Raw genomic sequence first — 14,616 nt, forward strand, 5'->3', positions numbered from 1 at the left:
CATCAGTACTTGCCAAAAACCGCTCTTCAAGTCCATAGTTGTAAACCAGTTCGCTTTACTAAGGAATTGGTATACTTCATCTATTCGTGGAAGTGGGTACGCGTTTTTGATTGTAACATTGTTAAGTTTTCGATAATCGATGCAGACACGGGTGGACCCATCAGCTTTCTTTACAAGCACTATGGGGAATGACCAAGGCGAACATGATTTCTCAATAATACCTTGCTTCAATCCGTCCTCTACAAATTGATTAATCACTGCGTGTTCAGGCGGTGAGTGTGGCCTTCCGTGAGTTTTGACAGGTCGCGCGTCGGCCGTGTCAATTGTATGTGTGCAGGTGGTATTGGCGCCAACCGTGATGTCCTCAGCAAAACATTCAGGTGCCGTTTGTTCGGCCAGTCTTCGAACTTCTTCCTGAGGAGATATTTTTTCAATGGTGTTGACATCTGAGTCTTTTGACTTTTTACTAGGTCGGATGTCCAGATTGGAAGGTTGTGTTGAAATTGAATACGTCCCGTTTGAGAAATTAGGAACCGGTTTATGTTCTTGAAACCATGGTAATCCAAGTATTAAGTCAATATGCGGGAGACTCAGACAATATGCTCTGATTTTCATTTGAAACCCTGCGATGGATATGAAGAATTCTAACTTACGACCACAGTATGAAGAATTCTAACTTACGACCACAGTCCTCCGTTGACCCGTTGGCTAATCGAACTTGTCTCTTTGGTTCGTCGATGACTTTGGCCTTGTGGTCCTGTTTCAATATTTCTAAAGCGACATCTTTTGAGATATAATTTGCGGCCGCCCCAGTATCTAATATGGTACGTAGTGGCGAGTTAGAGCTGGTAAAAAAAGTATATAATGGTAAATTTGACGAACCAGTTACATGGTTTAAGTCATCTACCAGATTTAGATCTAAATATACTGGTTCTTCATCTTCAACCTTCTCGTCCAAGTGTTCATTTGATCTCTTCTTACACAAAGAATATATCTTATTCCAAGCCTCTACACTTTCCAATTCTTTGTCGGGAGAGATAATAGTTTGTGCGCCTATAAGAGGAGAGTTAAAAGGAGTTTTAATGAAAGAAAATCCATCAATTAAGGTATTGTCCATTATAACATCTTGGTCTTCATTTATGATGTTTTCTAGGTCCGTAAAGAACAGAGCATTCTTTCCGTTAGGATCATGTGAAGGAAGAATGAGGACCTCAGCTGGTACCTCTGGAGCTGGATTAGTGCGTTCAATGTTATTAGTTTCGGGTTCCGGGCTATCTTCGCACCCAAATAGGCGACAAGACTCACAACATCTTGGTTTGTCGGCGTATTTTTCTAGGAGGTGTTTCTTCCAACCTTGGTATTTCTCTTCAAAAACCTCTTTTTCACTTTGAACATCTATCGGGTATTCGGGAGAGGACTGCATTTTATCCAGGGCCTTTAGGATCCTCTCTCGATATTCATTTAAGTTATACATTTTTTTCTTCTGAGTTAGATTCCAATTTGTTTCATGTTCCATGGATTTGGCAGTATCAGCAAAGTTGTAATGATCACGATTCGCAAGCCTCATGAAGGTCCATTCGGCTTCTTTTGCAATACGATATCTTTTATCACCTAGCTCTGTGGTGTCGACTAAAGTTTGTTTATAATCCTTATGCCATTTCCTTAACTCAGTCACTGATTCGTCCCAACTTTTCTTCTGGATCTCATCACGGATATACGTTTTGGCGTATTCGTTCAGTTCTTTCCGAGGATCAGGTTCGAGTTTTCCCAGAATATTGTAAGGAGATTCTACTGAAGATACAGGATGGTCTTCAGGTGGAACATCTACAACCGCGAGGTCTAAGGGTCCGTTGTTCTCTTCTGGGTTGTCCTGTGATTCGGAATTGGAGGTGAGATCCAACAAGGTTAGATTGGGTCTTCAATTAGTTTTGTTTCCTGATCGGCATTCTCGAGCGCGATGACCAAATTTATGACATTTAAAACACTCTACCTTAGATATGTCTATGTTATCCAGATCCATAGGAGCGCTCATGGATGTAGTGGCGGTGGTCGCATGGGGTTTACCATAATTATTATGGTTCTTGAAGTTGTTTCGATGGTGGTTGGGTGATTTGTGATGGTTTGAGTGATGAGTAGAATTTAAACCACTTCGAGTCAGTTTGTTATTTCTTTCACAATCTCGAGCAGCTTGGTAAAGTACCTCCATATCCTCGTTAGTTAAATCAACTTTATTTAGGTCCTGTTGATAACTAGCCGGTAATTTATCTTGAAATAAGAAACGTCTTTCAAAGAAAGGTAGTTTCTCGTCGGGGATCTTGACGGCCAACTTCCGAAACCTAAGGATATAATCATTTATATCAGATTTGTAATAAAGGGCTTTCAGTTGTTGTCGAACTTCATATAATACGAGGGAGTAATTATACTTTTCAAAGAACTTGGTTTTAAAGACAATCCATGATGGGATTTGTCCATCACTCTTCTTAACGAGTTCATGCCAAAAGTATCGGGCGTCTTCATCTAAGAAGTTGATGATGAGTTCGGTCCAGCGGGTGACTGGGTAGTTTTGAGACGCGAAATTGGTCTCAATCTCGGTAATCCAAAGGTCGGGATTATCGCCATATCCTGTGAACTTGCGTGGTTCCACTTTTAAGGCCTCAATTCTAGGCTCCTGTCGGTTTGTACGTACATTTTTTAAGCTATATATTTCAGTTTGTAATTCTCTTATAGTGTTTAGTGCACTTACCAGTTCGTTGGTAATTCGCTCATGTTGATGCGATTGTTGTCCGACCGCATTCTCTAATTCTGCGAGTCTTTGAGCTTGTTGTTGGAACGAGAGGTCCACTCGATCCCTATCTTCTTGTTGGGCGGGAATTCAACCGTCCGTACTGTTCATCATTGGTGATGACATTTTGGGTTCTTGGTGTTTCTGTTACAAGAAGGGTTAACAACCGTGAGTCGTTCTTAAGACTGATCAGGAATTAAAGAGGACTGAGGTCCAAAGAAAAAGACTAATACGATACGTGAGAAAGAAAATAGGAATCTTATTCACGTTTGATAAAAAGTGTTTTCTTTGTTTTGAAACGATAAGACTAAGGAATCTAATCTCTGGGGTTATTTTTCGAAGGAAGGGTTTCTGTGGGATCTATTGGAAACTTGTAATCGGTCTTTCGAAAAATAAGAGATAGGAAAAGATTTGTTAGACTTTATAAAGACTTGTAACGATTTAAAAAAAACACACAAATAATTATTTGTGATTCTTACAGGATCAGGTGCTTTTGAAAATGTAAGCGAAGTGACTTGAGGATTCATTTCAGCGAGAAGTGGATCCTCTTTATAAGTGTTTTTGAAAAACACTAGAGACTGAAAAAGGAAAGTACAACTTGAGAGTTTACAACGAGAGGATTCTGCTTAGAGGAATCCGAGTTTGGAAAAGATACAAGTCAAGGGATTTTAGGAATAAATCCCGAATATAGATAGTAGACCATTATGATGATTATGAGATGATAGAAAAAGGAAAAGACACTTGCAGGAAAAGTCGTAAGGCTTTTCCGAAAGCGTTTTACAAAAGATAGAAAAGTAAAAAGAAGGAAATAAGAAGTTCCGGAATTACACCTGTGAGGGTCAAAAGCTTTTGGTGGAGAGACTTGTCATCCTTATAGAACTTTGCCACATATTTGTGAAAGTTCTTGGACCAAAGAAACTTTTTGTGAAACTTTTGTAGACATACTTTAACTATTGAAAAGAAACACAAGGAACCCAATTCCCAACACTGAACCATTCATCATGTGAATCTACAGATGTCTCTTCACAATGCCATGATACATATTGGTATTACCAATCCTGAATGTATATTTGATGAAGGGATCAACTAACTTTTGTAATAGCTACATCCTCACTCTTTATGATATATGTAAGCACATTGAAAGTATTTCAGAACTTATGACAAATAGTCAAGAACCAATTCCAAACACAAACAAATAAATGAAAAACAATCATGATTAGTAAACTACTTCAGCTCATGCATGATTACCCACGACAATTCAAGAACTCACTGGAGCTGAAAACATATCTATGAAACCAGCCAGGACAAAAGGCAAAAAGAATTTCTGACTCAGGTTTTGTCTCCTAGGCTCAGTCATTCTACAGTCAGATTTAAAAAGCCTTCAAGATCAACTTCCTTGGGTTTTTTTCAACTTTCATGTCCATCTAAGAAAAGTCCACGAAAAGTTTCTATTCTCCAATAAATTACACAAAATTAGAAAAGTTTCATAAGTATGACAAGTCTCTCCACCAAAATACCTTGACTCACACAGCCCAGACCAAGCAAACTTGCCTTGACTCTCAAGGCTCAGGTTCCAAGAAACTTTCCTATGCTGCTCAACATAGTAGGACCTCATCCAATCTCTGTACAATCAATTGAAAAAATGCAAACTTCAAATCTTTCATGTCTTGAATTGCAAAAAACCCAGCAGCAGCAGCACCACACCCTTTCCAAAAAATCAACTTCAAGGGTTTTATTCCATTTAGATAGAGATGTAGATATAGATATAGATGTATATATATGAATGAATGAATGAAAAAAAAACTCAAAACTATATTTACAACAACTTTTTTTTTTTGAAAAATGTATAAATGAAGCTTCATTTTTTTAAATACAAAAAATCAAGAAAAAGATAATCATAAAAAAAAGAATTAAATTATGTTTGTTTTTTTTTGGATGTGGTTTAGAGGTTTCTTTACAAAATACAAAACTTAAAAGATTATGTTTTTTTTCGGTGTTTTCTTTTTGTTGTTGTTAATTGTTAAAAAAACCCATTGATATATAGATATCAAAAAGAGAAAAAGAAAAAAGAAAAAAAAAACACTAATCACTTCTTTTTCTTTTGCTTTGCTAAAAATTGTAAGAAATCATAAAATATATATCGTTTGGTGGGTTTTCTAAACGAATAAAAAAATAAAGAAAAGGACGACGACAAAAAAAAGAATGAAAGCAGAAAAAAAAGTCAAACCCAAAGGAGCAAAAGAAAAAAATGAAAAGAAAGGAAAAGGAAAAAAGAAAAAAAGATCAAACCCCCTGTCTTTAGAACCTTAATTCACACCCAATTCGATTCCAACTTCAGGTGTAAGATTATTAACCTGACTAGTTTCATTGATCTCTAAATTAGAAGAACCAACTCCACTACCACCTAAGATGGATTCTTTGGTGATCGTATTTAAACTTGAACAAGACGGTTGAGGTTTTAATGAAGAAGTAGTAGTACTACCGGACGTCGTACTCGAACCGGATTCCTTTCTACCTCCAACTAACCAAGATGGAGTCCAACCTCTTGATTTGTCTGGATGACTTTCATTAATTGCATAAGACCAATTATTATACCTATAAACCAAACGAAAGAAAAATATTAATTTCATCATGTCATAACATTCAGAAAACATAGTGAAAACGAAAACGAAAACTAACTTTTTGTAAACCCTCAGTGAATCACCTTGAGTCAAACTTAATTCATCAGCACCTTTAGCTTTATAATCCATCAATGCGTTTGTACAACTCGAAACACTCAAGATATGTCCAGGTAAGATCGGAGTTGAATAAGTGATTCTGGAAGTCGAAAAGGAATGTTTAGTTTCAAGTACACATCCAGATGGAACCCATCCTGGTGTTTTATCTTCAATAATCTTTCCATCTCCATCATCTCGATGTACGACCCACCATCCTTTTGACTAGAAAAGAAAAATAAGATGGATTCATCTAAATCAGTTTCAAAAGCAGGTGTCACTAAATCAAATCAAAATCAAGTTCGACTTACCTTTCCAACAATCAAAAACGTATCACCAACTCCCACATCAAAATCTTCTTCACCTTCCGACATATAAGGGTAAATCGCTACACAGAATCCTGTAGTCGGTTCCACCGCTCCCACATTATTTGCACCTGCCCTTTTGCTAACCTTTGGAGCTCCTACTCCAGCGGCGGTCTTCTTTTGGATTTGATCACGACGTTGGGCTTGTTTAGAAAGTGCAATAGAGATGGGAGATTCGATGTCTTTGATATGTCGAAGTGTAAAGACTGGGTTCTGATTTGCTTCCTTCAGTTTCTGGAACAATAACAACGGTTTCTCTTCGTAGGATAGACATCGTTCTGAAGGATCAGAGAAAGGACAGTCAGTAAATCTCTAACAGGCTTTCAAATGACCATACCGAGGTAATGGATTTGACATGATACATTCGGATGAGATTGAACCCTTACCTTGTTTTCCATAGCAAATGAATAAAACATAGTTCTTGTAATGTTCCTTGATCTTATACTTCTTCAAAGCAGCTGGAAGAACCTTATAACAAGGATCTTCAAGTGTGACCCTGAAACTCTTATAAGGATTATGAATTTCTTTTTCTTTTGAACTTGTAGGTGAAGTTGAAGTTAGCGTTGACTCTTTGGGAGTCGGAGTTGGATGAGGAATGAGTTGAGATGGATTAGGACTTGGAAATGCATTAGATAAGGCTTGGTTTGGGTTAGGGATCGGGATGAGATTAGTTTGAGTTTGGATCGGATTGGAATCGTTGGTAGGTGTGGTTGAGGTGGAAGATGATGAGTTTTGGTCTGTTGTGTTGATCGAACGACCTGTGAGTTTTTTCAAACTCAGTGATCGGCTTAGCGTAGGATCAGACGGAGGTGCTGTCATGAAAAAGGGATGTCAGTGTGAGAAGATGAGAAGGCTCAAATATCACGAAGAAAACTTACAAAGTTCTAGACGGGGTGAACGAGTAGATTGATCAGGATTAGCGGATTGAGATGAAGGTTCATCTCGAGGATGACGATCACCATCGAATGTGGTGATAGGAGAAGGTGGATTACTTGGAACAACTTGACGAGTTTGATGAGTTGAACTTGCAGTAAGAAACGCTTGAAGATCAAGTCTGATAGATTTAATCTCAGATTCAAGCAGACTAATTTTATGATCTCTTGATTGAATGAGTCGCATGATGGAATAATGCTGTGAAGCATTTGATTGAGAAGAGGATGAGAGTGATTCATCAAATTCATCCAAATCGACATCTCCAGCTGTTGGGATGTAGATAAAAATCAAGTTAGTAAGATAGTATAGAGCTCTTGAAAGAAAAGCAAAAGACTAACAAGGAGGTACCCATTGTCCTTCATCAATTGGAATATCTTCTTTTAATTTCAACTTATAAACCGCTTTAAGCAATGTTAACCTTTTTCCAACTGAATTCACTCCCATATCTTTCAAGAGATCATTATCAAGATGAATCAAAACATCACCAGTGACAGCATGTTCTATAAGATGAGAAATGAAGTATCAATATTTAGATATATGAAAGCAGTCAAGAAGATCTTACCTCTGATTGGAGTTTCGAATCTAGTTAAACCCAAAGAGATGAAGAATTGATTAACTTGAGATTCATTCCAATCCAAGACTGATGAATGAGTGGAATGAGATGAATTGGTAGTCGATTTAAGATCATGATGATGATGTTGTTGTTGTTGTTGATGATAATGATGAATTGAGGATGGTTGTTGTTGATGATGATGATGAATGATTGAAGGTGAGGAAGGTGATGATAGAGTAGTAGATGAAGCTGAATGTAATAGTAAATCGTTATGATGTAGCATTTTGATGGTTTTGATGGTTTTGATGATGATCTAAACTTGAAGCAATCAAATCAGAAAACTTTCTAAAATACAAATTGCCACTTTCCAAAGAAAATTACATAATTCAATTCAACCCTGATCACCTAATTTAAGTGATATGTACATACATAGTCATACAACATCCACAAGTTAAACTCACTCTTGAGTGAATCGGACCATGCTAAACAAGGTCTTCTATTCTCACAATCGTACACGCTTTTTGACACCTTCTCAAACTGGGTGGTCAAGGCTGGTCAACCGTCAAGGGAACTCATCAGATGGACCCTTTTGATGAATTCCATCATCACTTCTGCTTCATACTTGTTTCATTGGCTGATCATTTAGCACCTTTTGATAGATTATGCCATTGCCTCTTTGACACTTCAAATTGTCTAAACTCAAGTAGACCTGTTGAAGAATCCGGAAACGTTTTCCCAATCTACACTCAATCTCATCACGATTCATGAACAAAATTCCTCAAAAATGAAATACATGATGATCTTCGAAATGCACATAATTTGACTTCATGTGGTTAGCTCCAAAAAAAAGAAGCAGTCACATGAATCCCATCTTCCATGTGAATATCTCTATACATATGTGCATATGATGATTAATTTCGGATTACATGTGAAATGTGAAAAGACTTGTTTATAAAAGCGTAGAGCCTAGCTTTGAAAACATTTCCCTTTTTTGTCTATGATTTACTGTTCACCCCTTTTGGTAAAACAAGTCCCATTGATAGGGGATATCAGGTTGGACTTTTTCGAGCAAGGCCTGGCGCGGGATCCAGCAGCTATCTGACCAAACGCACCAACCAACAGCCTGCGCCATATCGGTGCGCGAGGAGCCATGGTTTCTGCTTGGATTGAGTTTCCCACGTACACGCGGGAACGTATGTAGGGGGGAGAAAGCAGGACATAAGAAGTTAAGAACAGATCAAAACAGATGAAAACTCTGTTTTGAAACAACTGTGTTTGCTTTTGGGTTTCTACCACACCCTAATGTACAATGTAGAAGTTGCTTTGAGCACTGCTTGTTTGGCACTGGCCTCTGCTCATTTGTTAGCTAGGTGGGCCTGAGCTTTCACATCCAACTTAAACATTACGAAGATGTTGATCATTATGTCACACCAAATCAACAATTTGGATCGAAAGAAGAACCAAAGAGTGGTAGAGGGATCAAAAGACAAAACAAACTCCGGGTTTGACTAGATGGCCGGCTTGTAAGGATGTGCTAGTTCTTTCCATCTAACTGTTTAAATAGATATGCAATTAAGCAATTAAGCACTTGAAGAAAAAAAATTGAAACGTTCAAGTAGTGGGAAAATTCAAAACAAGCACTGGAAAACACTTAGATACTTGAGATCCCCTATTGGAAGTCGTTTTAGAGAATGCACATGATTTTTGAAGGTATATGTTCAAAGATGTGGGTGTAACTTTTGTTGCAATTTGGTTTAAACACTGCATCTTTTTGGTGGTATGCAGTTGGTCGCACATGTCACGCTGACACAACGGTTACCAAAGTGGGTGGGTGTACAACAAGTTTTGCAAGACTTTCGAAAATGATGGACAAAGGGAAAAAAACATCATGATGGAGTCATAAGACCTTGACTCTGGATGATGCCACTGAAAGCTATGGTGAAGACTTTATATATGTCAAGTGTTGTAACCTGATGGAATCAACAAACATCTTCATTATTTTTTCTTCCAGATCGCTACCAAATCAGGGGAGACAGCGTCGTGTGCTTCACCTAACACATTCTGCTGAGCTTGGAAGGATCCTCATAAGCAGCCATAGGCCGTCATATATTCAATATCGGGACATGTAAGATACGTAAAAGAATTCAGAGAATTTACTCGATAATGAGGAGTCATAGAAAGAAGTAGTGTTGGATGAACAGGATAAAGAACATATGTGGTGTCACGATAATACTATGGTGATATTAGGGGGTTTCAAGTCAGAAATTTTTTGTGAAACTTTTTAAAAAACGGACAAGTTTTTTAAATTTTACGGTGGGTTTTTTTCTGCAAATATACGGTCAACAGCATTCGGGACACCTAAAAAGGTGTCACGACTTTTTTAATTTTACGGTATATTTTGCAACATCGGACAACTTGTTGGACTGTAAAATACCGTAAATTTATTGACTTGAAACCCCCTATTGTCAAAGTGAAAGCACTAGGAAAAGCAATTGGAATCAGGGGAATGAACTTTAGAAGCTTTAACAACTGGAAACCTCGTTTTTACCCAACACTACAGAAATAACCTATTTATTAACGCGGCATTTGTTTTCCTTTTCTTACTTCCATAAGTTGGAGTGGTACTCACCCCAAATCAAAAGGAAAGATTTCATGATCACGCGAATATATCACAGTAACAAATTGGTTTGTATTGAGAAATCTATAAAATCACCCCACTTTGTCGTTGAATACTCATAAAGATTTCTAATGAGAGATGATGTAGATACATAAATAAGTGTTCTTCAGAAATTCATCAACTCATCTCAAATCACCCCACTTTGTTGATTGAAATGTCATCAACATACCTTTCTATAAGAGCTATTTTGATAGGGTTTTGATTGCGGTTTTTATATTGCTCTCGGAGATAAGAACCCCTATAATCCCGAGCTGTTATATTTACTTTACATAGTTGACGCAATTTTATAGACGCGGCGGATTCATAAAGGATGATGTGATGATATTTAAAAGCAGAAATACAAAGGATAGAACGGTGATATTAATATAAAATTGCCTGAATTATAAACTTGGTAGAATATTATGAAGAAGTAGAAGAAGCACATCATCTGTGCTACAATAATCTGGGAAGAAAAAGAGTCCAGTGATTGAAGAATTTACACCAGAGTGGACAAGGTGGGCACTCGATCAATTCAGTCTGAACCTGAAGTCTGGACCATCCTAAAGTTAATTTTGCACAATTGGCTTTTGGAACTATGTTTTCATTCGAAAAAATACGTGGGGATTGATCATCAGAGCACTTTATGATTTCTTCAGGTACATAGGTTTGCAGTGGTAGTGTAAGTTATGAAGATTTTGAGGCGGGGGAGGAGACTCTTCTTAGCCCGACGGTGAAGTTGAGACTTCAACATATTGGTTCAGCAGACAGTAATATAGGTTTAACACGGAGCTAGGTACATACTGAGCCTTGTCAAAAATCTGGTAACTTTTCATCAAATGCAACATGTGAGCAATTTTGCACGAAAAATCTGGCTGAGGTTTAACACTTGATTACGCGTGATGTCATTGACGGCTGTTGCCATGTTAATTCCCAAATTATGTCATGTGTCGCAAACTCATGTGTGAGGAGGAAGGTGAACCATGTGGGGGTGAACTCAACAGAGTATCATCGGCGCCTTCATGATGAAAAGCCGATAGGAGGTCCTTGCACCATTTGTACTCTTTGAAAGTTTGCCACTTTGCACATCTGGCCCTTGACAAAATTTCTCCTCCGAGACCGACGGAGGAGGTAGGTTGTTCAATGAAGGAGCTTTTTTCATTCATAGCTCTGCAAAACTTTCAAAAGTGTGTGTCCATTGTACATGAACTCAATCAAGTCCCTCTCTTTAAGCAGAAAAAAGAGCGAGCTCGCAAGAGAGAAACAGCGTGGACAGTGAAACGATAGGAACTTGACAACCATGCTGAGTTCCACCGGCAGAATCAAATTACCGAAGTGTTGGCAACTTTGAAGATGGTGTGGTGGGGGGAATAGTTGTGTGGTATCCCAGAATTCGAAATGTTAATACTCCGATCGCTGCTACGGTATCGGTCCTTGGAGAAGCCGGTACATAACCTATTCCCTTGAGTTCATCGATCGTGAGTGGTCAAGTTCAAGTCGAAGGACTCGAGGCTCGACAACTGCTACCATAAAAGAATCGAATCGATCAAACCCATCTACCAATCTAATCTAATTTAATCCTGTTCACAACCCGACTCTTCGCACTGGAAAAGCTTTCAACATCCCAGCATTAAAAAGGCGCTCAGCTTTCACTATCTGAAGGCTTCCTCTACACCGACCTTGTTCAAAACTTCAATCACTTTATCTCGATTGTCAATAGCATTCATCACCTTATCAATCGTACATTTCTCATTTTCTTGTGCGTTGATATATACATTTCATAATCAGTCAGCCTTGATCAAATTCTCATGTCTCTCTTTACCAAAAAGATGGATCTTGCCGCACCCCGAAGACACGCTTTTCCAGTCCTGAATGTTAGTCTAACCCCGCATTTATGTCCTATATTCCTTATTTAGTCCTGGTAGAGCTACTTGATTGACCAACTTCCGTAATCCGCTTGCTTCATTTCACAGGATCAATTTTTTGTGGATGAGGACTATGAATTCATCAAGGAGTTAGGACAAGGTGCATATGGCGTAGTATGGTGAGTCCTCAAATATTTTGATCTGTATGAGGAGAAAGATTACCGTACAGCGGTTATTAGCGATCAACACTTAACTGATATTGTTTCTGTTTGCCCAGCGCCGCGAAGAGCAAAAGGACGGGTGAGAGTGTGGCGATCAAGAAAGTACGTGTTGCGACACTCCGCTTGTACTAATTATCCTGCGCTCCACATACTTCGGGCCGTGTTGCCCATAGTTCATTGTGGATCGCATGAGAAAATAAGCCAGTCAAACTAACATGCATATCACAATCTTTCCCAACAACAGGTCACCAAGATTTTTACCAAGAAGATATTGACCAAACGGGCCCTGAGAGAACTCAAGTGAGTATCTCAATATTTTCGATGCTCATCATACAGCTGTATCTAATATCCTCCTCTTGTAGGCTCCTTCACCATTTCCGTGGCCACAAAAATGTGAGGCTTGAGTTAACCAACTGTCATCAAGTGTAGGAGTCAGATTTGATAATTGATTTGAATCATAATCTAGATCACTTGCTTGTATGACATGGACATCATCAGTCCTGACACATTCACTGAGGTCTATCTCTATGTGAGCACATATCCAATTCTCTGTAGTCACACATACAAAATCAGAGAAACCATGATGCTGATTCCCGATGTGTGAAAACCCGGAATTGATCTTCACAGGAGGAACTCATGGAAGCCGATCTTCATGCAATCGTTCGTCGTTTACAGATTTCTACCACCTCCATTCTTGATTCTTCGCTGACACTAGTGATTTTTGATACCCAGATCCGATCAGGCCAACCGCTCTCCGATGCACACTTTCAATCCTTCATCTACCAAACACTGTGCGGTTTGAAAGTGAATATATAAATTGCTCCCACCTTCACTTTATTGACAAACTGACCATAAGACTTTGCTCGCCGGTTTCAGTACATCCATTCAGCATCAGTTTTACATCGGGATCTCAAACCTGGCAATTTGCTTGTCAACGCAGATTGTGAACTGAAAATATGCGACTTTGGCTTAGCAAGAGGGTTCGAGACCGATCCGGCACTTGCTCAGGCATCTAATCAAGGCTTCATGACCGAGTATGTTGCAACTCGGTGGTATCGAGCCCCCGAAATCATGCTCAGCTTTCAGAACTACACAACTGCCAGTAAGTTAAAAGTTTTGACTAGAAACTGGATAAGAACACTTTCATCAAAATGTGAATCCTCTAATCGCTCGATTCTTGTGTTGTAGTTGATATGTGGTCCGTGGGATGCATTCTGGCTGAACTTCTTGGTGGAAGACCGATCTTCAAGGGCAGAGATTACGTTGACCAGCTAAATCAGATTCTACACTACCTTGGAACACCTTCTGAACAAACACTTCGTCGGGTTGGGTCTCCTAGGGTGAGATTTGTTCTTTTACCATGTGTTTACCATACAACAACACTTCTGACAAAGCCGAATTTTTCTAAATCTGTGGTCAGGCTCAAGACTACATCCGATCATTACCTCACAAGCCCGGAGTACCATTCGACCAACTTTACCCCAATGCCAACCCACTAGCACTTGATTTACTCAGCAAGTTACTTTCATTTGACCCTTCGGAGCGGATCACCTGCAACGAAGCTCTTCGACACCCATACCTTGCTGTATGGCACGACCCGGCAGATGAGATTGACTGCCAAGAGAGATTCGATTTCGGTTTTGAGGCAGAAGACTCAACAGAAGGCATGAAACGATTAATTGTTGAGGAAGTAACAAGTTTCCGTCGAATGGTCCGGCCCAATGCTACCTCACGACAGAATAGCGGACAAGGAGAGCAGATCAGGAGAGAAGCGTGAGTGAAGTTTGAACACTGTTTCGATACAAGCCATACTAGCGCCTTACTGATTGAGCGACGACTTTTGGGCTGTCCAGACTTCCTATCCCTTCGAGAGAAGTAGTGATGGGTTCTCCAACTACACAAGATGCCCCTCAAGATGGTGGAACTTCATCTGCCACCGCAGCATTGAATGGGGCTGTCAACACAAGCCCGGTAGATGATAACCCAGCAGAGGATTTAGATGCAGAGCTAGTGGCTAGGGATCGAGCAGCCAATTAAGCCAGTCTCTATCTCTTTCTAATTCCTTGGTGTATTCGTTACTTTTCCTTTCCTAAATCACAGTTCTCTCACATCAATTTGATATCATAGTTTCCAGCGTGTTTTTGATTCTTTCTTTCAACTAAATGCGCCTCTTGGGAACATTTTTCTTTCTCTTATGATCATCATTTAGTTTTGAACTTTTCATCCTTGATTCCGTTCATTTTCTGGTTGTCTCTTAGAGATACCTGATCATAGATGAGGTGTGATGGTTTTGTTGTTCGAGCTGTATGTGTGTGTTTTCTCCCTTGTTTAAAAATTGTATAAAAATATAAGAAACAGAAATGAAAAGAAACGATTGAGCAAAGTGTTTTAGAGTTACAAAAGCTATTCAAGTTGGGAAGTCGAGCGTTGGTTTCTCGTGTATAAAGCATCAAAGGTTTGATCATACTAATGAGTTGTCAGTGCCGGAGTCTTGTGAGAGGAGAAGCTCGAATGTATGTTTGTTGTCAAA

At 39.0% G+C, this 14,616-nt stretch overlaps 3 protein-coding genes across 3 annotated transcripts; 1 reads left to right on the forward strand and 2 right to left on the reverse strand.

Annotated features, from left to right (window-relative positions):
• Positions 1-611: 611 nt before the first annotated feature.
• Positions 612-2,766, reverse strand: MELLADRAFT_59280 (uncharacterized protein; the record flags this gene model as incomplete). The annotated part of the gene is made up of 5 exons (XM_007404539.1): positions 612-623; positions 908-1,053; positions 1,354-1,870; positions 2,687-2,696; positions 2,744-2,766. The coding sequence occupies 5 exons, from the start codon at positions 2,764-2,766 to the stop codon at positions 612-614; spliced, it is 708 nt and encodes a 235-aa protein (XP_007404601.1).
• A 2,322-nt stretch (positions 2,767-5,088) lies between these two features.
• Positions 5,089-8,499, reverse strand: MELLADRAFT_102018 (uncharacterized protein; the record flags this gene model as incomplete). Its single annotated transcript, XM_007404538.1, has 8 exons — positions 5,089-5,377; positions 5,462-5,721; positions 5,808-6,139; positions 6,248-6,673; positions 6,740-7,060; positions 7,133-7,294; positions 7,809-7,898; positions 8,460-8,499. The coding sequence occupies 8 exons, from the start codon at positions 8,497-8,499 to the stop codon at positions 5,089-5,091; spliced, it is 1,920 nt and encodes a 639-aa protein (XP_007404600.1).
• A 2,993-nt stretch (positions 8,500-11,492) lies between these two features.
• MELLADRAFT_46685 (uncharacterized protein) lies at positions 11,493-14,491 on the forward strand (the record flags this gene model as incomplete). The annotated part of the gene is made up of 13 exons (XM_007404398.1): positions 11,493-11,759; positions 11,830-11,874; positions 11,974-12,044; positions 12,143-12,188; positions 12,331-12,386; positions 12,449-12,479; positions 12,553-12,615; positions 12,714-12,746; positions 12,819-12,890; positions 12,963-13,188; positions 13,275-13,426; positions 13,507-13,859; positions 13,940-14,491. The coding sequence occupies 12 exons, from the start codon at positions 11,830-11,832 to the stop codon at positions 14,121-14,123; spliced, it is 1,332 nt and encodes a 443-aa protein (XP_007404460.1).
• Between the last annotated feature and the right edge of the window lie 125 nt (positions 14,492-14,616).

Source organism: Melampsora larici-populina, assembly GCF_000204055.1.
Source record: "Melampsora larici-populina 98AG31 unplaced genomic scaffold MELLAscaffold_2, whole genome shotgun sequence".
NCBI classification, from domain to species: domain Eukaryota; kingdom Fungi; phylum Basidiomycota; class Pucciniomycetes; order Pucciniales; family Melampsoraceae; genus Melampsora; species Melampsora laricis-populina.